Consider the following 27,114-nt stretch of genomic DNA (forward strand, 5'->3'; position numbering starts at 1 on the left):
GGTGGGTTTATAGGATATACCCTTTGGTCAGTTGATAATGCATGGAGGGGATTGGAACCATGGCAATGAGACGATATACAATGGAATCATTAGGTACTGTTGTTTGCTATTAGGTGCCATAGAGTTATTTCTGACTCATAGTGACCCTATGCACAACAGAATGAAACACTGCCCAGTCCTGTGCCATCCTCACAATTATTACACTTGAGGTCATTGCTGATGGCACTGTGCCAGTCCATCTTGTTAGGGTCTTCCTCTTTTGGGCTGACTCTCCACTTTACCTAGCATGTTGTCCTTCTCCAGGTATTTGTCCCTCCTGATAATATGTCCAAAGTATAAGAGATGAAGTCTCCTCATCCTAGCATTTAAGGAGCAATCTGTCTGTTCTTCGTCCAAAATAGATATGTTTGTTCTTTTGTCAATTCATGGTATTTTAATATTCTTCTCCAACACTGTAACTCAAATGCATCAATTCTTCAATAGTTGATTTTATTAATTGTCCAGCTTTCACATTTTATGAGGCGAAAGAAAAATCCATGACTTGGGTCAGACTCACCTTAGTCCTCAAACTGACATCTTTGCACTTAAGCACCTTAAAGTAGAACTCTATGCAGCAGATTTGCCTAATGCAATACGTCATTTGATTTCTTGACTACTGCTTCCATGAGTGTTGATGGTTGATCCAAGTAAAATGAAATCTTTGACAATTTCAATCTTTCCTCAGTTTATCATGATTATATTTATTGGTCCATGTGTGAGGATTTTTGTTTTCTTCACGTTGAGGTGCAATGCATACTAAAAGCTATTTTCTTTGATCTTCATCAGTAAGTATTTTAAGTCCTCTTCACTTACAGCAAGCAAGGTTGAACTGCCTACATATTGCTAGTTGTTAATGAGTCTTCCTCAACCTGATGCTACCTTCTTCTTCATGTAATCTAGTTTCTTGGGTTACTTGCTCAGTATTCAGACTGAATAAATATGGTAAAAGAATACAACTCTGGCACACACGTTTCCCAATTTTAATCCACTTAGTACTCCCTTGTTCTGTTCAAATGACTTTTGCTTCCATGAGCGTTGGATGGTTGATTCAAGCAAAACGAAGTCTTTGACAATTTCAATCTTTTCTATATTTAGCTTGGTGTTATTTACTGTAAATAAAAGCTAGAATAAAGTAATCGCCATTGAAGAAACTAGAATGGTAATTAAGATACCATATTTACAAGGCTGTAGAACCAGATGGTTTTAAAATATAAATGAAATAAAATATTAGATATCCCTTTTCCACATCCTTGTCTGAATCCAGCTTTAATCTATGGCAGTTCCCATCAACACACTGCTGCAGCCATTTTTAAATTATCATTACACTCAAATGTGAAAGCTCTGTGCTGTTATGCATGAAACTTAATTCTTACTTTGTAAATCCACTTTCCCTGTCTGATATCAAGCCTTGGTGAAAGTTTCTTCCTTTCTTTTATGGTTCTCCTCATGCTCAACTGGGAAATTACTAGGATTTGCAGAACTGAAGACTTAGTTGTGGGAGAGCTATTTCAATTGGAGTCATTTTCAATTCTAGTGCAAACTACCTAAAAGTATGACAAGAAGAGATAGAAAAGAAGTGAAGTTTGTTACTATTAATGATGACATCACCACAACCTAGAGCTCAGTTTAATTCCTCTTCCAAGAAAGAAATTCAAGTTGAGTCAACAGTCTTCTATTGGTAGTGAGACTGGAGTCTCTTTTCACATGAGCAGGAGACAGTGAATTTCCTCGTCAGCATATTTGCCAATTTTCTACTTAATTTTACATGTATTTGTTTTCCCTAATATTTTGTAAAGATTCTTAGCATTGTATACATATCAAGTACTATACTTAGTATCTATACTACAACACAGAATTTTCTCTCACATTTATTACATTTATCACCCGTTCAGTACAGATTAGTAAGGAAGCACAGAACCTTCTTCCACATTTATGCATTGACTTGTTTATAACACTGCCTTTAATATATATTTATTTTTAATTTTGGTGATTAAATTGTTTCATCTTTTCTTAAAAATTTTCTGATTTCCCATCTTGTTAAGTCACTCCTCCATGAGCGAGACTGTCTCACATACTTTGGACAAGTTGCCAGGAGGACCAGTTCCTAGAGAAGGACATTGTGCTTGGTAAGACTGAGGTCAGAAAACAAGAGGGACAAGTCCTCAGTAATATGGACTGATGGGTTCACACACAGCAGTGATTCTGTAGCAGAGTGTTGCTATTTCTTGTCTGTACGTCAAGTCACTACGACTTGTTAATTAACAATAACATTTTCAGTATTTCATTCCATTTATAATTTAAAACTATCTGGTTGTACTGCCTTATTAATGCTAAGTCTTAATTAATATTCTAGTTTTTTTCATGATGATTAGTTTATTCTACCTTTTATTTACAATAAATAACATCAAGATAAATAAAGAAAACTTTGAAGTTGTCAAAAGCTACATTTTGCTTGGATAAACCATTAGTACTCATAGAAGCAGCAGTCAAGATATCAAATGACATACTGCATTAGACAAATCTGCTGCACAAGACCTCTTTAAAGTGCTAAAGAGCAAAGATGGCAGTGTGAGGACTAAAATGCAACTCACCCAAGCCATGGTATTCTCATTTGTCTCATAAGCAGGTGAAAGTTGGACAGTGAACAAAGAAGACAGTAGAAGAATTGATGCATTTGAGTTTTGGTGTTGGAGGAGAATATTAAGAGTAATATAGACTGCCAGAAATAAATCTGTGTTGGAAGAAGTACATCCAGAGTGCTCCTTGGAATAACTATGGCCAAACTTCATTTCTCATACTTCCGACATATGATCAGGAGGGATCGGTTCCTGGAGAAGGACATCATGCTTGGTAAAGTGAAGAAGGTTCAGAGATAAAGAAGAAGACCCCCCCCCCCACCTCCCAACAAGATGGATTGGCACAGTTGCAGCAGCAATGGGCTCAAGTGCAGTTAACAATTGTAAGACGGGCCCAGGGCCAGGCAGTGTTTCTTTCTGTTGTGCATAAATAAGGTCACTATGAGTCGGTACCAACTCGATGCCACCTAACAACAACAACCACCACCTTTTATTTCAATTGATTTTAGAAATTCATATTTTCCCCAGAAATCAGCCATTGCTTTTAGGAACTCAACTTTGTTCATAAAGAAAGTCAGTGACCGGTGTTGGGTTAACTAGTAAGCAAGGTAAGCATGGGTTTACCTATGCTTACTTAATAATCTATAGTGAACAATTTTATATTTTTTCACCACATCAGAGATTCTGCTTCTAGATATGACTGGCATCTGTCTCTCTTCCAACCCCATCGTATCTTCCTATAGAATCAAAACCTCTTTCAAACTTATAATTCCTGACAGAGACAGATTACTCAGTAAGCAAGGTAAACACAGGCTTGCTTATGCTCACTTACTAATGCGCAGCTAATGCCATGAAAAACATATGAACCCATTTAGTACAGATTAGTAAGAAAGCACTAGTAAGCAAATGCTTACCTTGCTTATTGGGTAATCTGCTCCTATCACTGACTGACTATGCTTTTATAAAGAATGCATAAATATATATACGCTTTCCATTCTTAATTTATATGTATTTGCTTTCAATTTTGGTTTATTTTGTCATATGGTAAGGGTTGATCTATTCAGTATTCAATATCAATTCAATAAAAAAGGTTTGCATTCATTTGTCTGTATTTTTTTCTTTCTTTCTATCTTTCTTTGGTATTTCATTACCATTGTTTTTACTTATTCTCTTTCCTGGTGTGTTTGATCTATTTCGTGATACTTTCCTGATTTCTAATATGAGTGGCTTTTTCTTTTACTTCCTATCTTTTAGGAAAATAATTTAAGCTTGTAAGTTTTCTTATGAGTATCTTATTTTCCCCATATAATGTGCCCATATAAATAACTTACACAGCATGCATAGGAAAGTAACATTAAAGGGGTTTTCCTGGCTTGCAAAACATATATAATGTGCCCGTTATTTGCATTCAGGACTTCTGGTGTGGGACTGTAAGATCAACAATGGACTTTGAACTACAAAGTTGGCAGTTCAAACCAGCTGATCCGCAGAAACCCTATACCAGGTTGCTATGGGTTGGAACCCACTTGATGGCACTTAACAACAAAAAACACCTGCATTAAAATATAGTAAAGCTTATTTATCTGTATGTTTAAAAAATTTAAGCATAACCTTTCACAGATGGTTTTGAAGTTTTAATTTTCTCTGATTTAATGGTTATCTTGAAATGTCTATCATTTTTAAACCTCATGATATTAAAGGAGTTCTAAAATACTAGTTCTCAAAAGGATTTTTTTTTTAAATTATGTTCATTGATTACATTAATCCAATCCTCTATATTCTTGTTTCTGTCTATGGGTCTGTCCAGTTCTGATAGAAATGTATAGGAATCTCCAATGATTGTTTCATATAGTTCTCCTAGTTTCATTTTTATTATGAAACATGGCACACATACTAATGAACTTGTGGAAATGTTTATCAACAAAACATTATGTTTAAGAGCAAGACTATAAAACAAGCATAATATCAACAAAGACACAGAGTATTATCTATATTCCTAATATCCACTCACAACATACCCCTTTCTCCCTGGTAGCATGGCTTTTCCACCAATAGCTAGTATCCTTAATAGTGTTTCTTGAAATCATTTATATGTATACCCTAAATAATGTTGTTGTTTAGTAACATTCAGTCAGTTCCAACCCATGGCAACCCTGTATAGGGTTTCTGAGGAGCGGCTGGTGATCTTGAACAGACAACCTTGTAATTCAAATGACTGAGGTCCAGTGCATTATCTCACAAAACCATACCAAGACTCCATCCTAAGCAATACACTGTTTAATTTTCTTGGTTTTAAATTTAAATGAATATAATTATACTAAATTATTTCTATGATTTGTTTTCTCTTCACCTTTAATTTCATGCGTGTAAGAATTATATGCATAGAGTTTTCAGTGACTAGCGATTCGGAAGTAGTTTGTCACTCTTTCTTCCTAGTCTGTCTTTCTTTTGTAGCTCATCTGAAACCTTTCCACCATGGGTGACCCTGCTGGTTATTTAAAACACCGGTGGCATAGCCCTCAGAATCACAGCAACTCAAACCACCACAGATGATACTCAGAGAGGAAGTCCAAAGTGCATTGAAAGGAGAGCCAATGATACTCAGAGAGGAAGTCCAAAGTGCATTGAAAGAAGTGGCAAAGAACAAGGCACCAGGAATTGATGGAATAAAAATTGAGGTCTTTCAGGAAAGTGAGGCAGCACAGGAGACACTCACTCATCTCTGCCAAGAAATTTGGAAGACAACTGTCTGGCCGACTGATTGGAAGAGATCAATGTTTGTGCCCATTCCAAAGAGAGGTGACCCAACGGAATGCGGAAATCATCGGACAATCTCTTTGATATCTCAAGTGAGCAAAGTTTTGCTCAAGGTAATACAGAAACGGCTACAATCATACATTGACAGAGAACTTCCAGAGGTTCAAGCTGGATTCAGAAGAGGCTGTGGAACGAGATATATCATTGCTGATGTCCGATGGATCTTGGCTGAAAGCAGAGAATATCAGAAGGATGTTTACCTGTGCTTTATTGACTACGCAAAGGCTTTCGATTGTGTGGATCATGACAAGCTATGGACAACATTGAGAAGTATGAGTATTCCAGAACACTTAATTGTACTTCTATAAGAAATCTGTACCTAGACCAAGAAGCAGTTGTTCGAACAGAACATGGGAACACTGAATGTTTTAAAATTGGGAAAGGTGTGAGACAGGGTTGTATTCTTTCACCATACTTATTCAACCTGTATGCTGAGCAAATAATATGAGAAGCTGGGTTCTATGAAGAAAAACGTGGCATCAGGATTGGAGGAAGACTCATTAACAACCTGCGATATGCAGATGATACAACCTTGATCGCTGAAAGTGAAGAGGACTTGAAACATTTACTTATGAAGATTAAAGAGCACAGCCTTAGATATGGATTACATCTCAATGTCAAGAAAACAAAAATCCTCACCACTGGACCAATAAACAACATTCTTATCAATGGAGAAAAGATTGAAGTTGTCAAGGACTTCATTCTTCTTGGATCAACTATCAACACTCGCGGAAGTAGCAGTCAAGAGATCAGACGACGTATTGCATTGGGCAAATCTGCTGCACAGGAACTGTTTAAAGTGTTGAAGAGCAGAGATGTCAGCTTGAGGACTAGGATGCGCCTGACCCAGGCCATTGTGTTTTCAATAGCCTCATATGGATGCGAAAGCTGGACAGTGAATAAGGAGGATTGTAGAAGAATTGATGCCTTTGAGTTGTGGTGTTGGAGGAGAATACTGAAAGTGCCATGGACTGCCAAAAGAACCAATAAATCTGTTTTGGAAGAAGTACAGCCAGAGTGCTCCTTGGAGGCCAGGATGGCTAAGCTTCGTCTCTCCTACTTCGGACATATTGTCCGGAGGAAACAATCGCTGGAGAAGGATGTCATGCTGGGTAAGGTGGAGGGTCAGAGAAAAAGAGGAAGACCCCCAACGAGATGGATCAGCCAGGTGGCATCATTGATGGACTCAAGTGTGGCAGCGGTAGTGAGGTTGGCCCAGGATCGAACATTGTTTCGTTCTACTGTGCATGGGGTCGCGATGAGTCGGTTCCGACTCAATGGCACCTGACAACAACAACAACAACAATTATATGCATTGTTGCTTAGAAATGTGATTCATTTGTCTTCATACGGAGTTCTGGTGCGATGCTGTAGGATAAGCACTGAGCCAAAAGGTCGGTTTTAACTGCAAGGTTAGTGGTTCAAACTCACCAGCGGCTCATCAGAAACCCTATACAGGGTTGCTCTAAGTTAGAACCAACTCCACAGTACTTAACACAGCAACAACATCATACTAAACATGCTGACTGAATGCTGTTACTAAAAGACAATTTCAAAAAATATAGGAATTAATGTTTGTATTTTTAACCATTTAAAAATGCAAAACCTGTTTTTAGCTCAAGACATACAATAACAGTATTGGCCCAGATTTGGCCCATGGCATGTAATATTATTTGTGATGGCAAAAATATGTGAAAAAATTCATATATTAATTGTCGAATAGGTAAATAAATTGCAGAGCTGTGGGTTAATGTGCTAGACTGCAAAGTCAGTTTGAACCACAAGGTCGGCGGTTCAAGCTCACCAGCTGCTCCTTGGAAACCCTATACAGGGTTGCTATGAGTTAGAACTGCCTCGAAAGCTTAACAACAACAATATCAATATAGTAAACTACCTTACTCAGTGTTGTTGTTAAGTGCCATTGAGTTGGTCAGACTCATAGCAACCCTGTATTGTGTGTGTTGACGGTTATTGTATATCCTTAGCTAAGAACAGTTTGTTTGTTTGTTAGTTTTCATTTTTTCATGATTAAAATGCAATCATAATTCTTACATTTAAAAAAAATTTTAACAGCAATCAGTCAGCATATTTACTATGATGCTGTTGTTGAGTGCTATGGAGTCAGTTCTGACTCCTAGCAACACTGTATAGCGTTTCCAAGGAGCAAGTTGGTAGGTATGAACTGCCAACCTTGTGGTGTGACAACCAGTGCTTATCCTATATCGCCACTCCAGGAATCCCATGTTTAGTATAATAACTAGTATTGTATTTAAGCGCTCTAGTAATTCTAGGAGTAATACTAACACAGTTTTCACCTCCATTTTCCTCACTTTTGCTGGTATGAACAAGTTATTCTTCATTGCTTTTCCTCCTTGCAAATTTGAAAGTGAATTACTCATATGAATTACATGGGCAGTATGTTCTTTAAATAAAGAAAATTTTCTTCTTTTACCATAATAGGTCAATGTCCTCAGGACTAGCAATAGGATTCTTAGATTACTGTCCTTTTTCTCTTTTAGTGACATGCAATAGTGTCTCCCTGCTTCCAGTGCTACAAAGGAGAACTCAGACGTGAACCTATGCAGTTTTTGTCTCTGTCAGTAACTTTACAAGGAGCCCTCACGGCACAGTGGCTAAGCACTCAGCTGCTAACCAAAGGTCAATGGCTCAAATCCACCAAACACTCCACAGGAGAAAGATGTGGCAGTCTCCTTCCAAAAAGATTTACAGTCTTGCAAATCCTATAGGTTAGTTCTACTCTATCCACTCAAACAGCTGAGTCAGAATCTTCTTGACAGTTATGGACACGGTTTGGTTTTTAGATGGCGGAATCAACACAATTGGCTTAACAGTATGAATATGGTTTGGTTTTTGGAAGGAAAAGTCAATTCAACAGCAACTAATTTATTTCTATATGTGGGACTTTTAAAAAAAGTTTTTTTATGCATTCTCACTTAGAACCAAGTAAGCCCTTTATTAATATGAACCTGAGGTCTTTTATTCACCTTAAAAATTGTTTTTCTGTTATCAATAGAATAATCAATTCTGCTCTCTCATTGCCTTTTCTCCCCTTTTCATTGGATATTCATGATTCTCTATCATTTCTTAATTGGTTTTGGACATTTCCTACATTTGATTATCAAGATAATTTGAGTCTCATCAATAACCATTTTGTTTCTAATTCCTCTTCTAAAATCTTTAGCGTATAAATCAAGCTTTTTATTACTTTTGTTAGTTTACTTAAGATGGTCTTTTTAAAGTCATACATGAGTAATTTTACTGGGACTTTTTTCTAAAGTTTATTTTTGTTATTCAAAATGTTATCTGTTTATTTTGCTTTTTTAAAAAATGCTCCCAAAGATGTTTTTATTTTTCCATTCATTGATTCTTAGACCAGTTACTGGGTGTCCACTTCTCATGATGATTAACAGGGCAGTCTCCAGTCCTGTGTCTCAGTTACTGTAGCATGTACACTATCACTCCAAGAAGATAACACAGAAAAATGTCCCTCTCCTCCATGTAGACCCTGTTCTCTGTCAGCACTCTCCCTTCAGATATGGAGAAGACACACCCCTCTCATTTAGTTCTTCCTGTATTACACAGAAAGCAAGGAAACCAAGCATAATCATGTGTCACATAATGATCTTTATCCAGTGGGGGAGCTGCAGCCAGCTTGTAATGGATCATGAGTCAACTGGAAATTTATAGAAATTTTGTGAAACAGTTGATGTTAAGTTGGTTGGCTTGAAATCGGTCATGGTGGGAATATGCATCCACTGAAACTGGCAAACTTATACAAATGAGGACCTGCCGATCCAAGAGCCAGTTGTTAAAACATTTAGCAGCACAAAGTGCCTCAATCCAATAGCTCATAATTCTCTAAGCTCCGAGAACTCTATTACACAGAAATATATACATATATATATAAACATATATACATATATCTCCTGTCCCAAGCAGTTCTGTTAAGGATGTTACATCTATCAGCTCCTTTCAAGGATAACCAATAAAACATTAAAACTCTCTCATAGTGCCACAGTCCTAACTGCTACACCAGAGTTTAAGTTATAGTGGAAAGGAAGGAGGTACTCTCTCAATGAAATATTTACCTGGAATCCATTTCAACTAGCTATGAAATTTAATTAATATGATACTCCATAAGAAACTAAAATATTAACCAGCTATGACTGGGAAAAGTCTATCTTGGTAGAAATGAGTAAATTTTCTATATTATTAAAATAAGAACTTAGTATAATAAACATTGTAGAATTCATATACCTTTTTCTAGTTCCACTGGGAAAAGTTCAAGTTTTTCTACACGCTTTTCTAGTTCATATTCAGCTGAAGCAGCTACAGGATCAACTTCATCATTTCTCCTGTCATAGTCTTCATTGGAGTATGTATTAAAAACCTGTAGTAAAAAACAAACAAATATAAGGAAACATCATATAAATATAAGATAACGGCCATCACTCATCTGTCAGTCTGTCATACTGTGGTGGCTCGTGAGTTGCTGTGATTCAGGAAGCTATGCCATGGGTATTTTAAATACCAGCAGGGTCACCCATGGTGGACAGGTTTCATATGAGCTTCCAGACAAAGACAGGCTAGGAAGAAGGAGTGATGAACTACTTACGAATATTTCGTCACTGAAAACCTTACAAATACCAGAGAAACACTGTCAAATACAGTGCCGGAAAATGAGCCCCTGAGGTTGGAAGACACTCAGAATGCAACTGGGGAAGAGCTGCTTCCTCAAAGTAGAGCTGAACATGGTGACACGAATGGAGTAAAGGCCAAGGATGAAAAGCCCATGGGACCTTCATTTTCTGATGGGGCATAACTCAAAATGAAGAGAAACAACTATAAACATCCATTGGAACCCGGATATGGAATGTACAAAGTATGAATCTGGGAAAATTGGAAGTTGTAAAAAATGAAATGGAACACATAAACATCACTATCGTAGCCATTAGTGAGCTGAAATGGACTGGTATTGGCCATTTTGAATCTGACTACCACATGGTTTACTATCCCAGGAATGACAAATTGAAGAGGAATGGTGTTGCATTCACTGTCAAAAAGAATATATCCATATCAGTCATGAGGTACAATGCAGTCTGTGATAGGATAAATATCCATGCACCTACAGGGAAACCCAGTTAATACCACTATTATTCAAATTTACACACCAACCACTAAAGCCAGTGAGGATGAAAAAGAAGAATTCTACAACTTCTTCAATCTGAAGTTGATCAAACATGCAATCAAGATGTATTGATCATTACAGGTAATTGGAATACAAAGGTTGGAAGCAAGGAGGAAGGATCAGTAGTTAGAAAATATGGCCTTGGTGATAGAAATGATGCTGGAGAATGCATGATAGAATTCTGAAAAACTAATGATTTGTTCATTTCAAATACCTTCTTTAGACAGCATAAGAGACGACTATACACATGGACCTTACCAGATGGAAAACATAGAAATCAAATTGACTACACTGGCGCAAAGACACGATGGAAAAGCTCCATATCATCAGTGAAAACAAGGCCAGGGGCAGACTGTGGAAAGACCATCAATTACCCATATGCAAATTCAAACTGAAGCTGAAGAAAATGAAAACAAGTCCAGAAGAGCCAACAAATGACCATGAATATATCCCAACGGAATTTAGAGATCATCTGAAGAACAGATTTGATACATTAAACACTAAAGACCGAGGACCAGAAGAGTTGTGGGATGACATCAAGAACATCATACATGAAGAAAGCAAAAAGTCATTGAGAAGATAAGAAAGAAGTTAGAAGACCAAAAAGAAAGAACACACGCAACACTATCCAGGCTCAAAGAAATGAAGAAAAAGGTTAAGTCTCAGGTTACAATATTAAAGATTCTATAGGTAGAATAAACGAGATGGTAGGCAGAACCCGCGAGCTGGAAGACAAATCTCTCAATACCACTAAGATAGAAGAGCAAAGAGGAAAAAAAGGAAGGAAAATCTGAAGAAGGTCTAAGATCCATGTTGGACAACATGAAGAGGAATAACTTAAGAATTATCGGCATTCCAGAACAAGAAGAAACACACAAGTCCACAGAGGAAATAGTTGAAGAACTGCTGGAAAAAAACTTTTCTAACATCTTAAAAAGTGAAAAGATAAACATTCAGGAAGCTCAACAAACCCCAGGAGGGATGGACCCCAAAAGAAAATCACTGAGACATATCATAATCAAACTCTCCAAAATCAAAGATAAGGAGACACTCCCAAAAGCAGCTAGGGAAAACAGAAGTGTTACATACAACCGCAAGGAAGTCAGATTAAGCTCAGATCTCTCAGCAGAAACCATGTAAGACAGAAGGCAATGGGGAAACATATATAAAACCCTGAAAGAAAAAAACTACCAACCAAGAATCCTTTATCCAGCAAAGCTATCAAACAGGTACAGCACTGTAATCAAAACATTTCAGGATAAACAGAAGCTAAGAGAGTTTGCCAAAGACAACCCTGCACTACAATACATCCTAATGGGAGTTCTGTGGACTGAGCACCAACAAGAAGAGACAACAATCAGAAATTGATGTGGCAGCACTTCCCAAAATTAAATCGACAGATGCAAAAGTCGAGAACAGAACAAAACTATAAGAACAAACTCAGAGAATCTAGGAGGTCAGTCTATGATCAAATCAATTACAATGTAAAAGAAGGTAAACACATAGGAACAGAGATCAAGATGTTGAGAAAGTCAAGTAGATTACAAGATAAAATAGACTGCACTAAATGGAGGGAAAAGTTAATGGACTATAAGGTAACCTCAAAGAAAATAAACACTTTTACAACATACCAAGAAAATGTAAATCCACGAAGAACATGGAAACATGAAAACTAGGAGGAAATTCACAAGAAAAAACACAAAAAGCATGAACTCAACAAAGGCAGAAACACAGAACAAAGAAAGCAGCAACATCACACACACAAAAAAACATAATTGCAGCAATTAATCCATACCTAACGATAATTACACTAAATGTAAATGGATTAAATGCACCAGTTAAGAGACGGAGAGTGTCAAAACGGATAAGAAAACAAGATCCTTCAATATGCTGTCTGCAAGAGACTCATCTCACACACAGAGGCAAAAACAGATTAAAAGTCAATGGATGGAAAAACATATACCAAGCTAATTGCAATAAAAAATGAACAGGAGTGGTAGTACTAATCTCTGATAAAATAAACTTTAAGGCAAAAAGGTGCATAATAGATGAAGATGGATATATCTCATGATTAAAGGGACAGTTGAACAAAATGACATAACCATAATAAATATCTATGCTCCCAATGAAAGAGCTCCAAAATTTATAAAGCAAACTTTTATAGATTCGAAGAAAGAAATACACTAATGTACGATAAAAGTGGGTGATTTTAATACACTGCTTTCAAAACTGGATAGAACAACCAGAAAGAAAATTGACAAAGACACAGAGGAAGTAAACAACACAATCAGCTAACTGGACCTCACAGATGTATACAGAGCATTCATTCTAATAATAGCACAATACACATTCTTTCCCAGTGCACATGGAACATTCTCCAGAATAGACCATGTCTTAGGCCACAAAACAAATCTCCATAAATTTACAAATATCAAAATACTACAAAGCATCTTCTCAGACCACAATGGTATCAAATTAGAAATCAGCAATAGGAAGACCAAGGAAATAAAGTCAAATACTGAATGATACTCTGCTGAAAAGCGACTAGGTAGTAGAAGAAATTAAATGTGAATTCACAAAGATTCTAGAAACAAATGAGAATGAAAACAAAACATACCAAAATCTACGGAACACATCAAAAGTGGTGCTGAGAGGACAATTTATTGCAATAAATACACACAGCCAAAAAGAAGAAAGAACCAAAATTAACAAATTAACACAGCATCTACAACAATTAGAAACAGACCAAACAAAGGGAACCTACAGCCACCAAAACAAAAGAAACAATAAATACTAGAGCAGAAATAAATGAGATAGAAAACAGAAAAACTATAGAAAGAATCAACAGGACAAGATGTTGGTTCTTTGAAAGGATTAAAAAAAAATTGACAGACCACTGGCAACCCTAAAAAAAGAAAAGAGGGAGACAACACAAATAACACACATTAGAAACCACATGGGCGATGTCACAACAGAACCAAAGCAAATCAAAAGGATTATAACAGAATTCTATGAAGAGTTGTACTCCAAAAAATTTGAAAACTTAGAAGAGATGGTTACATTTTTAGATAAACACGATCTACCTAAACTTACACAGAGTGAAGGAAAAAACATGAACAGACCCATAACAAAACAAGAAATTGATTAGGTCATCAAAAAACTCCTAACCAAAAGAAGTCCAGGCCCATATGGCTTCACTGGTGAGTTCTACCAAACATTCAGGGAAGAGCTGAATGCTAATCAAATTATTCCAGAATATAGAGGAGGATGGAAAATTTCCTAATACATTTTATGAAGCAGGCATAACCCTCATAGCAAAACCAGGGAGGGACGTCACTAAGAAAGAAAATTATAGACCAATATCCCTAAGAAACATAGATGCAAAAATATGCAACAAAATCCTAGCCAACAGAATCCAGCAGCATATCAAAAAGATAATACATCATGACCAAGTGGGATTCATATCCGGGATGCAAGGATGGTTCAACATTAGAAAAATGATCAACGTTATCCACCATATAAATAAGAAAAAATAAAAGAACCATATGATCATATCGACTAATGCAGAAAATGCATTTGACAAAATCGAACTTCCATTCCTGATACAAACACTCAACAAAGTCGGAATTGAAGGGAAACTCCTCAACATAATTAAAAGCATATACACAAAACCAACAGCCTACATTACTCAGTGGAGAGAAACTGAAAGCCTACCCTCTGGGAACAGGAACCAACAAGAATGCCCTTTGTCACCACTCTTATTCAATATTGTGCTGGACGTCATAGCACGAGCTATATGGCAAGACAGGGAAATTAAAGGCATCCTGGTGTGGCTCTGTGGATTAATGTGCCAGACTACAAAGCTGTTTGAACAGTAAGGTCATCGGTTCAAGCTCACCAGCGGCTCCTCAGAAACCCTATACAGGGTCGCTATAGGTCGAAATCGACTCGACGGCACTTAACAACAAGAACAAATTGACAAAGAGGAAGTAAAATTCTCTCTATTTGCAGATGATATGATCCTCTATGTAGAAAACCCCAAAGACTCAATAAAAAAGCTACTAGACCTCATGGGAAGATTCAGCAAAGTGGAAGGAAATAAGATCAATATACAAAATTCAGTTGGATTCCTCTATACCAAAAATGACAGCATTGAAAAGGACATTAGGACAGCAATACCATTTACAGTAGCTGTCCAAAAGAAGAAATATCTAGGAATAAATGTAACCACAGAAACAAAGGACTTATACAAAGAAAACTACGAAACACTACTATAAGAAACCAAAAGAGACCTACAAAAATGGAAGACTGCATCATGCTCCTGGATAGGAAGATTTAACATTGTGAAAATGTCAATACTGCCCAAAGCAATTCACAAATATAATGCAATCCCAATCCAGATTCCAACAACATTCTTTAAAGGGATAGAAAAAACAATTACAAACTTTATATGGAAAGGAAAGAGACCCGGGATAAGCAAAGCACTGCTTAAGAAGAAGAAGAAGGTTGGAAGCCTCTCATTCCCCGACTTCAAAACTTACTACGTGGCTACAGTGGTCAAAACAGCTTGGTACTGTTACAATGAAAGATATATCAATAAATGGAACAGAATCGATAATCCAGAAATTAACTCATCCACATACAGCCAACTGATTTTTGGCAAAGTACCTAAATATATTGCATGGGAGGTGATAGTCTCTTCAACAGATGGTGCTGGCAGAACTGGAAAGTGATATGCAAAAGACTGAAACAAGACTTTCACCTCAAGCCTTATACAAAAACCAACTCAGCATGGTTCAAAGACCTAAGTGAGAACCCCAGAATTACGAAGGCCATCTATGAAAAAGTAGGAACAAATGTGAGGGCATTAATTCAGGCAATACACAGACTACCAAAGATTTTGAAAACTACACAAACAAAAGTAGACAAAATAGATGAGTGGGTCATACTAAAAATTAAAAACTTATGTGCATCAAAAGACTTCACCAGAAGAATATAAAAAGGAAAACCACGGAATGGGAAAAAAATCTTTTGCAATGACATATCAGACAAGGGACTCATTTCTAAAATATATAGAAACTACAACACCTCTACAAGAAAAAGACAAATAACCCAATTAAAAAATTGGCACAGGACACTTCATAAACATATGAAGAAATGTTCACGATCACTAGCCATTAGAGAGATGCAAATCAAAACAATGAGATATCATCTCACACCAGCAATAACAGCAAAGATTTAAAAAAACAAAAGTAGAGGACAATAAATGCTGGCAGGGATGTGGAGAGACTGGGACACTCCTGCATTGCTGGTGGGATAACAAAATGTTCCAACCTCTCTGGAAACCAATATGGCATTTCCTCAGAAGTCTGGAAATAGAAATACCTTATGATCCAGCAATTCCTCTACTTGATATTTACCCACAAGAAATATGAACCATAACACGAGTAGATATATGCACACCAATGTTCATAGCAACACTATTTAAAATAGCACAATGATGGAGCCAGCCTAAGTGTCCATCAATTGAAGAATGGATAAACAAACTGTGGTTTACCTTGAAGAACAACAAGGAAGCTGCAAGCCACCACATAACATGAATGAACCTTGAGGACATTATGCTGAGTGAAATTAGTCAGTCACAAAAGGAGAAATACTGCCTAGGACCACTACTATAAAAGACTAAGAAAAAGAACCCATACTAAAGGGGAGAGGGATTCTTTGTTGGTTATTGGGATGTAGGGGGTGGTGTGATGGGAGGGAGGAGACACTGGAGCACAGGGTAGGAAATAGATACAGGATAGTTTGGGTGCTGGGAGGGGGGGCGATATATTAAAAACGGGGAGGGGAATGGAAGGACAAGGTGGATGGGAAAACAGTTAGGCAGGTTTGCATGGGCTAAGTGGGAAAGAGGTAATAATGATGTATGCACAACCTCAGAACAACAAGGCTCTAGGATACAGGGATTGAGACATGGTTGGAATGGGGAAAAGGGGGGAAATAATGTTAAGAGGCTTGGCTGTCTTTTGAATCTTGTTTTCCATGGCATACCATTATAAAAGAAACACTTGAGCTCTCTAGGCCTTAGTGCCATCTTGTTAGAAGCCTCCGAGACATGAGAGTGAAGTTGAGGAAGAAGCGAATGTGCAGGCTGGAGCGAAAAAGAAGAAAGATGAGGCAGAGGTAAAGGCTAGCATGTGTACCCACAGCAGCAGCAACGTAGAATGCTAGAGGCCATGACACTGGTGCAAGCTGACTACGTGCTACTATCTAGAACTTATGGCTCAGTGGATCTAGAACTTCCATCACCATTTGACGAATGCTACAAACATCTGAGACCCACCTTGCTGTACCAATTCATTTCATTTCAATCCTTTGTCCTGGACCTATGACACTCTGGATTAGTTCTCTTCTGTTATGGCTGAATGTAACGTGTACAATAAATCATCTCTTCTTGTCTTAGCTGAAGAATCAAACAACAGCAAAAGAGATACTTGAGGGGGAGAGAAAGGAATAGCCAGAAATATCACCATAGAAAGCTTCTAAGTCCATCTTCTGTCTATAACTGATTGTTGTTGTATGCCGTAGAGTTGGTTCCGACTCATAGCGACCCTGTACAGGGTTTCTGAGGCTGTAAATCTTTATGGGAGCAGAAAGCCTCATCTTTCTCCTGCGGAACAGCTGGTAGTTTCGAACTGCTGACCTGGAATACCTAAAATGGGGCTACAATGTGCCCAGTGAAGGAGGATTCCTGCTGAGCCTCTGTATTACATAAGACCATAGGTGGAATCCTGAACCCTATCCAGAATCTGCTGAGGTGGGAAATTTCCACTTGAAAGGGCAAGGAGACCAGCCTGGAGCCACCAGAAGAACAGAAGATACTTCTTGAAAGAGAGACCAACAGGAAAAATACAAAACGGTAACAGAAGACCGACTGATTACTACAAGAACAAGCAAGTTGCTCACCCAGGAGACATCAAGGCAAGTGGTTGGGTTCTCTCAGGGAAAACCCCCTTCTAAGACTAAGACTCAATGGGAATACACATTCTGATTGGTGACCACATTCGTCACCGAGAAGTGAGGGAAAACAGCAATGAAGTTGCAAGCTAAGCCCTACAATGTTCAATAGACTTCTGTGAACCAGGGTGCAGACCTGGTTGGCCAGCAATGTGGCAAGACCTGGGGATTCTTGGGCCCAGAGTCAGTGACATAGCCACAGAGAACTATAGTGGAGACTGAGTGTCCAGCTGATAGGAAGAGAGAGGGCATATGCATAAAAACACCAACACTTGCAGATTAATACCCACTTGACCTGGCTTCAATGACTGGATGATCAGAGCTCAATTAGAAGAAGAAAAAAGAGGAAAAAAAGCATAATTTGGTACAATTTGATGAACTTGACCTACACCTATGGATGCAGTAGCTCAAAAAAGGGAACAAGTCTTTACAGCAAGGATCATTCCCACCCCCTCCACACAGAAGACAGGGATGGGCAACTTGGATATAGGCTACCCAAAGTGGGAGGGCTACAAAGGCAAGCAGTGACTGCCTTATACGCTTTCAAGAGGGAACCTAGATCCAGTAGGTGTGGAGGAAGGTAGAATCTCCACTGAGTCTAGGCAGGGCTGATGAAAGGAAACGCAGATAGGTCTCTTGTGATACAACAGTGAATAATTTTTATCAGGACTGATTGTGAGGGTTGGAAATGTAAAGGTAGACGTTTTGTAGCAAGGAGGGGAGTGATTAACTTTGCAGTTTAGGAGTGGAGATCCCTGGGACCATCAAGGTAGAAGAGAGGAGAGCCGGACCCTACCCAGAGAAGCAGTGGCACCAGAGATGAAGGCAGAGACGATGACATGGAGAGATGGAGCAGCTGGGGACTTTAGACCCAGAGAGAGAGGGGCTGTGTAGTGATGACCAGTGGGGGAGGAGGGAACAGGCTTGCAGGGTATACCCTTTGGTAGGTTGATGATGCACGGAGGGGATTATAACCGTAACAATGAAATGATATAGAATAGGATGAATATAAAACTAATGTTCTTAACCGTAGCAATGAAATGATATAGGATAGGATGAATGTAAAACTAATGTTCTCCCATGTAAACTACCACATAATGCACAATAAAACATAATTAAAAAAAGGGGGGGAGCCTAGATCCAGAGGTCATGGAGGAAGGCAGAATCTCCACTGAGTAGTATCCAATCTCTCTGGGTGGGACTGATGAAAGGAGATGGGGATAGGTCTCTTGTGATACAATAGTGAATAATTGTTATCTGGACTGATTGTGAGGGTAGGAAATGTAAAGGTAGATATTTAGTAGCAAAACGAGGGGAGTGATTAACTTTGCAGTCTAGGAACGGAGGTCCCTGGGACCATCAACGGAGAAGAGCAGAGAGCAGACCCTACCCAGAGAAGCAGTCACACCAGAGATGGAGGCAGAGACGATGATGTGGAGAGATGGAGCAGCTGGGGACTTTAGACCCAGAGAGGGAGAGGGGCTGTGTGATGACGACCAGGGGCGGGGGGGGCAGGCTTGCAGGGTATACCCTTTGGTTGGTTGATGATGCATGGAAGGGATTGTAACCATGGCAATGAAATGACATACGGTAAGATGAATATAAAGCTAATGTTCTCCCATGTAAACTATCATATAATTCACAATAAAACATTAAAAAAAAAAAGTATGCTGAGGATCATTCAAAAAGCAGTTGCTGCAGTACATCAACAGGGAGCTGCCAGATATTCAAGTGGAATGAAAAAGAGGATGATGAACTAGGGATATCCTTGCTGACATCACATGGATCCTGACCAAAGGCAGAGAATACCAGAAAGATATTCGCTTGTGCTTTGTTGACTATGCAAAGGCATTCGATCTTGTGGATCATAACAAACTATAGATAACATTGTCAAGGATAGGTATTTTGGAACAATCCATTTTGCTTGAAGGAACCTGTATTCAGACCAAGGGGGAGTCATCTGAACAGAACAAGGGGATATTAAATGGTTTTAAATCAGGAGAGGAGTGCACCAGGGTTGAATCCTTTCACCATATTCAAACTGCATGTGGTTACTGTTAAGTGTCCTCTAGTCAGTTCCAACTCATAGCAATCGTGTATATGGTTTCTGAAAAGCAGATGGTGGGTTTGAATATCCATCCTTGTAGTCAGCAATCCAGTGTTTATCATAGAGCACCACACCAAGATCTGTAGGTTGAACAAATAATTTGAGATACTGGATTATACGAAGAAGCATGTGGCATCAGGATTGAAGGAAGACTCATTAGCAACCTGCAATAGGCACACCCTTGTTTGCCAGGAGTAAAGAGGATTTGAATTGCATCTCAATGTGAAGAAAACGAAAATCCTCACAACTGAAAACAGTGAATAACATCATGACAAAATAAAAACAAAAGGTTGAAGCTATTAACGGCTTCATTTTATTTAGATCCACAGTCATTGCTCATGGAAGCAATAGTGAAGAAATTAAACTACGAATTGCATTAGGCAAATCTGCTACAAAAAAAAACAAAAACAAAACAAACTTTTAAAAAGTCTTCAATAGCAAAAATGTCATTTTGAGGCCTAAAGTATGTCTGACTCAAGCCATGGTACTCTCGGTTGCCTCATATGCATGTGAAAATTGGACAATGAATAAGCACGACCATAGAAGAATCAATGCATTTGAATTCTTATGTTGGTGACGAATATTAAAAGTACCATGGACTGCCCAAGGAACAAACAAATCCGTACTGAAAGATTTAAGTCAGAATGCTCCATTGATGTGAGGATGGTGAGACTTTGTCTCTCGTACTTTAGACATGTTATTCGGAAGGGCCAGCTCCTGGAGAAGGAACTATGGAGGGTCAGGGTGAAAGAGGAAGGTCCCCTAACAACGTGGACTGACACAGTGACAGCAACACTGGGTTTAAATATAACAACTGTGAAGATGGTGCAGGACCGGGCAGTGTTGGGCATAGGATCAGTCTAAGTCAGAAATGACTTGACAGCACCCAACATCACCAGCAACAGGTATCGACACTTAAGTTAACAAAACATATGATGAAGTGCTTCTAAACAATTTTTTTTTCTTCAAAATTAATTTATCTCTTAAGAAAAAGAAAGTAAAGCAGAATAACAATGATTTGCTATCCAAAAAGATTTGTGAGTCATTCTACCAATTTTAATAACTGAAGAGACAGCAGTCGTCACAGAATACATGATTTGATCAGCAATTTCCATTGTCTTTTATAAATTCAGAATATACTACATAAGTTTCAATGCTGCATTTGTTCCTGATAAAACGAAACTAAGTCATGAACCTATGCTGAGCAGCCACTCCTCAGAAACACTATTCGAGGTTGTAACGAGTCAGAGCAGACTCAATGCACTTAACACCAACAATGATGCATACTAGCTCCTAGGTTGTAGTGTGCCAGTACTATAACTATATTTCAGCCACAGTCAGCCACCCAATCTGTACTCATGGTTCCTCATCCATAGAATGAACCAATGAAGATTAAAAATAGCTGGAAAACAACAAATCCTAGAAAGCAAACCTTGAATTTGCCACACATTGAATACTATGCTGAATTCTCATGATTCCTAATGGTATGGTGGTTAAGTACTGTCAAGTCAGTTCTGACTCATAGCACCCCTGTATAGGTTTCCGAGGAATGGGTGTTGGGTTTAAATTGCCAATTTTGTGGTTAGCAGTCCACTGCTGATCCTACAGCACCATACCAGGAATCCATATTCTTTTCAAAATTATATTCTTTTGTAGCCCAAATCAATACTTCTTTTCTTCCTGACATGTTTTCACAGCCTCATACCACTTGTGGCTTCTGCCACCTTTCTTCACCATAATTAATATCATTGCATCAAACAACACATACTCTATGCTATGGGGTTTGTACATTTCTTTTTTAGTTAACTTTTTATAAAATATATAGTTCCCTTTGAACTGCAAGGTATTTGAATTTTCTTAAAATTTCAAATTCATGACTTTTTCTTACATTCTGTTTGCTATATTTCCACTATATTTTTTTGGTAATCACTTATTTACATATATTCATTCAACAAAAATTTATACCATAGAGCAACCAATCATATGAGATCAAAAGGACAGCATTTGCAGAGGGATACAGCTGCAGGGGAAGGTAAAAAAGGGTGCATGGAAAGAGTAAGCACAGGGAGGAAGCAGGAAGAGAGCTATCACACTGTGGGGATTACAATCAGGCATGAAGCAAAATGTGTGTGTATTGTGAGATGGAGAACCATTCTGCTCTGCAAACTTTCAACCAAATAACAATAAACAGTAAGAACTCTATGTCAGACACTGTGCTAGACACAGAAGAAGGCGCAGCCTCAAATAGCTCACAGTTTTGAAGGGGAACAGAGAGCAAAGAAAAGAACTACATACAATATAATGGGATACCTGATGTAACAAAGGAATGGACCAAACGATTAATATTATTTAACAAAAAAGAGTAATATTTTTATGAATAAAATGGTGTTAGGGTTGAATCTTGAAAACAAGAGATTCACAGATTCAAGTATAGAAGAAGAAAAATGTATACTTGAAATAGAAACCCTAAACAAAAATAAGGAAGCCTGGTAAAGCAATAGTTAAGTATTTAACTGCTAACTTGTCAGTTTGACCCCACCAATTGCTCTTCTGTTGAAAAGGCCTGGTGATTTGCTCCCATAATTATTAAAGTTTTTGTTGTTGTGAAGCACCACTGAGTCACTTCCAACCCATGGCTACCCTGTATAGGGTTTCTAAGGAGCGGCTGATGAGTCTGAACCACTGACCTTGCAGTTCAAATGGACTTTGCAGTCCAGTGCATTAACCCACACCACAACACCAGGAGTCCTATATTCTGTTAAAGTTTAAGAAACTGCAAAGGCACAGTTTTACTCTGACCTGTGCAGTTCTATGATTTGAAATTGACTAAACAGCACACAACAGACAAAAATATGTATTTACTGTTTTTTAAAAATATCGTTAATTGAAAAGATGACAATGCAAAATGATTAGGGGAATCTTCTCTGTATACTGAGTAGATAGGGATGGGCAACTTAGACACAGTCTACTTAAAATGAGGAGGCGATAAAGGTACGAAGTGACTGACTAAAAAGTTTGCAAGAGGGAGTAAGAGTGTGTGGGGGAAGGTAGAGTCCCCTTTTCATCTTGTTTAGATAGGTCTGGTGAAAGGAAATGGGGATTAAATTCTTATGATTCAATAGTGAGTAACTGTTATCATGACTAATTACAACTGTCACAACTATAAAGATTTTGTAACAAAAACGGGGGAGTAGTTCATCTTACGTAAGGTCCAAAAACAGAGGACCCTAGGAGCATCAAGGGAGAATAGTGCAAGCAGAATGCAGGACCTTATCCAGAGAAGCAGGGATACCAGAGATGAGGAAAAATGGAGAAAGGGAGCAGCTCAGGACTCTAGACTCATGGAAAGAGAGGGACTGAGTGCTGGTAGCCAGCAGGCAGGCTTGCAGAATATGTCCTTTGGTTGTTTAAAGTATTATATACTCCTGAGTATTTTGTGTACATCTCCTCCCCAACGCTGCCCCCCCCCCAAATAAAAAACAAACAAACAAACAAAAAACCAGAGGGCATGGAAGCAAATACTATTGAACGATGATGCACGGAGGAGATTAAATCATTGCAATAAAACGATGGTATAAAGCCAATGTTCTCCCATGTAAACTATCACTCAGTTCAAAACATAAAAATAAAAATAAAAATAAATGATTAGGGAAGGAACTTTACCCATGACCTGAAAACCATAGGTAAGTGGACAGGAAATTGTTCCATTAACAGTTGCCACCCATCTCCTTCTGCTAATATGCACAATAGTGTGATTATGGAACACAGATTTAAAAAGCGTTCACTTTAGAACATAGTTCAATTTTGCTAGAATACAGCGTTTCTTTAATTTTTTTCAAAAATTAAATGAGAGAACTGTTACAAAAAATGAATACATTCCTGATTTCTTCCCCAGAATCCAAAAGTTACCATTTATGATAATATTCTTCCCCAAACAGGATGACTTGTACAGCTTAGGCTTCAATTCTTCAGTGAGCATCTCACTGTAACGAGCACTCTTAATTGTTGAACCTTTTTCCTGCTTGTGTTCCAATATTGGCCCTTGAGAATCTCATGAAACTGTGAGCATCAATTTCCCAGCTTATGGTTGACTTTTGAACTTTTTTCTTGATTGGTGATTGAGGATGTTTCCATTTCATTCTCTGCCGTTTACTCTCAGGCTCATAGTGATGAATCTCTGTCTCATCATCAGTAATGATTATTTTTCAGAAACTTTTACCTTCCTTTGAGTCTCAGGTCCAACTTTTGTTTGCAGCTGTCCAAACATTTCTGTTTATGCTCTTTTGTGAATTGTTTGGTACCCATCTCGCATAAAGTTTTCAAAACCCAAGTCTGTTGTGGATTATTTCATGGGCAGAACTGTGGCTGATTTGCAAATTATTTACCACATAATCCACTGACACTCATTTATTCAATGGGATCATTTCACATGTACACTCAATGTTATCATCAGTCATGAACATGGTTGGACGTTTTAATATAACTAGAGTGTGGATAATTTTTGACTCACTCTCATACAAACAAAAAGAAAAACAATAGCTTCAGAAAATGTTACAACAACAACAACAAAAATGACAGAATGATTAGCTGTGAGTATGCAGTAACTTTCTCATCAATAAAATATAACCACATAATACAAAATATTTACTAAATAAATACAATGCTACATTTTGCTCTTTGATTAAAAGTCTTAGTATTATAAAGATGCCTATGCTCCCAAATTATTACAATAAATGTGTATATCCATCTAACGTATGAACTCAAGGCAATCAAAATAAAAATCTCACCTCGCCTTTTCTCTGGGAAACTAACTAATAATCTGTTTGAAAAAGAAGAATTATTTTGGAAATACATCGTGTTGTTGGTTCCTACTCACAGTGACCCTGTATAGTGTTTCCAAGGAGTGACTGGTGAGCTTGAACTGCCAGCCTTGTGGTTCAAACCAATCTTGCAGTCAAGCACATTAACCCGAAGCACCACACCAGTACTCCATTTCAGAACAACCAATTAAATCTTAATTTAATATATAAAAGTTTGAAAGAGGATATTAATACATGGGTATCTAAAACATTGTTGAAGATGAGGCTTTCTACTCCCGTAAAGATTTACACCCTCGGAAACCCTGTACAGGGTCGCTATGGGTCGGAACCTACTCGACGGCACTTAACAACAACAACAACAACAATCTAAAACATAACTATGAATGAGGTGGAGCATACAGTGATCAAAATGATGACAATTTCTTAGAAATTGTCAAACATCCCAAAGTAATGAGTTGTTGGACCTCGTGGCTCAAAATCATAGTCTCAGGGGACACCATGGTCAGTTGGGAATAACAGTTCACAAAAACAATGTTCTACATCTTACTTTTGATGAGTAGCATCTTGAATCTTAAAACCTCATGAATGACCATCTAAGGTGTACCTACTGGTTTCTCCATGAGCAGAAGAAAGAAGAGTGATAAGAACTGAAGAGGCTTGGAATAATTTCATGTTGGACTAACAGAACATGTGAACATCATCAGTCTACACAATCCTGAGACCAGAAGAGCTAGATGGTGTCCAACTACCACTACCAACTGGTCTAAAAGGGATTACATTAGAAAGATCCCAGATCCCGCAACAGAATATGTGGAAACAAACTCAAAAATTTAAAAGATTGGGCTTACTGGCCAAAAAGATATTGGAGGAACCTCAGACGATGGTCCTCCACCACCCTTCAGTTCTGGAAAGGAACTCACCCTCATGGCCCAACTTTCAGATAGGTATGTAAAAGGGAAAACACCACCAGTAAGGTATGCTCACTAAGAATGATGGAACGGTCAATCATTCAAAATTAAAACACCAGCATTTTCCTTAGAACAAAGTTGAGAAGGGATAGGAAGGTGGGAGGAATGGAAATAGGAACCACAGGGAGGAAATAGGATACCTGTTGTTGCATGGAAAGGATTGCAATCAATGAGATGAAACAAAGAGTATGACTTCTTGAATGCAAAACTGATGATAGTCTCTGAGAACCTTCACTCATTTCACAATAAAAGGTTTACCAAAAAAACTAATTTAAAAGACAATTTTATCCATAAAATAAACCCTTTCTTTCTTTTTTTTTTAGCAGTAGTAAAATCTGTTTTATTTTGATTAACAAAATAAAACTTTATTACCTAAGACAATGACCACTGTGATAGGATAATATCCATACACCTACATGGAAGACAAGGTACTCTGGTAGACTAGTGGTAATCATTAAATAAATCAGTAGTAAAATTTGCTTTATTTTGGTTAACAAAATACAACTTTGTTATCTAAGACTATGACCACTGTGATAGGATAATATGCACACACCTACAAGGAAGAAAGGAGCTCTGGTAGTGTAGTGGTTATTAGTAGGGCTGCTAATCTCAAGGTCAGCAGTTCAAAACAACAACTGTTCTGTGGGAGAAAGATGAGGCTTTCAGTTCCTGTAAAGATTTACAGCCTTGTAAACCCTATAAAAAGAGTCACTATGAGTCAGAACCAACTCCACAGCACATAATCACCACTGCCACCACAAGGAAGACAAGCTAATACCACTATTATTCAAATTTACTCAACCACTAAAGCCGGTGATGATGAAATTGAAGAATTCTACCAATGTGTTCAGTCTGAAATTGATCATACATACAATCAAGATGTGTTAATAATCATCCAATTGGTAACTGGAATGCAAGGGTTTGAAAAAAGAGGAAGGATCACCAGTTGGAAAACATGATCTTGGTTATAGATATGATACTGGAGACTGCTTGATAGAATTTTGCAAGACCAAAGATTCATTGCAAATACCTTTTTTAGACAACATAAAAGACAACTATACACATGGACCTCACCTGATAGACTACACAGAAACCCAATTGAATACATCTGTGGGAAGAGATAGTGGAAAAATTAATTATCATCAGCCAAAACAAGCCAGGGACACACTGTGGAACACACCACCAGTTGCTCATAAGCAAGTTCAGGCTCAAGCTGAAGAAAATAAAAACAAGTCCATAAGAGCCAAAATATGACCTTAAGCATTAAGCATATACCTCATGAATTTAGATACCTAAAAAACAGATATGATGTATTATTGAATTTTTTTCCATTAAGGATGTCATGTCATTCAAGTTTTCTAAATTGAGAATTTTGAGTTTACATGAAATTTCTCTAAAATATTTCATCTTATTTTAACAATGTTGCAGTTAGATGCATTTGTAAAATATCTAATTATCTAGATTTAGATAAAAGTAAATGAGAAACTTATGAGGTAAAGTCCTGAACACTATTAATTGTTTCTCACTTCAAAAGCACAGATGTGAGAATATTCACTAAGTA

The 27,114-nt window shown here is 37.8% G+C and overlaps 1 protein-coding gene across 4 annotated transcripts in view; it reads right to left on the minus strand.

Annotated features, from left to right (window-relative positions):
- The window catches only part of PPP1R9A (protein phosphatase 1, regulatory subunit 9A), a 445,759-nt gene that overhangs the window by 193,164 nt on the left and 225,481 nt on the right, over positions 1-27,114 (minus strand). For all 4 annotated transcript variants that reach the window (XM_006834277.1, XM_006834279.1, XM_006834278.1 and 1 more), the window contains exon 2: positions 9,711-9,843. In XM_006834277.1, the coding sequence (XP_006834340.1) occupies positions 9,711-9,843 (133 nt within the window). The remainder of the gene's footprint in view (positions 1-9,710; positions 9,844-27,114) is intronic.

The sequence above is a fragment of the Chrysochloris asiatica genome, unplaced genomic scaffold (assembly GCF_000296735.1).
Source record: "Chrysochloris asiatica unplaced genomic scaffold, ChrAsi1.0 scaffold00010, whole genome shotgun sequence".
Lineage (NCBI taxonomy): Eukaryota > Metazoa > Chordata > Mammalia > Afrosoricida > Chrysochloridae > Chrysochloris > Chrysochloris asiatica.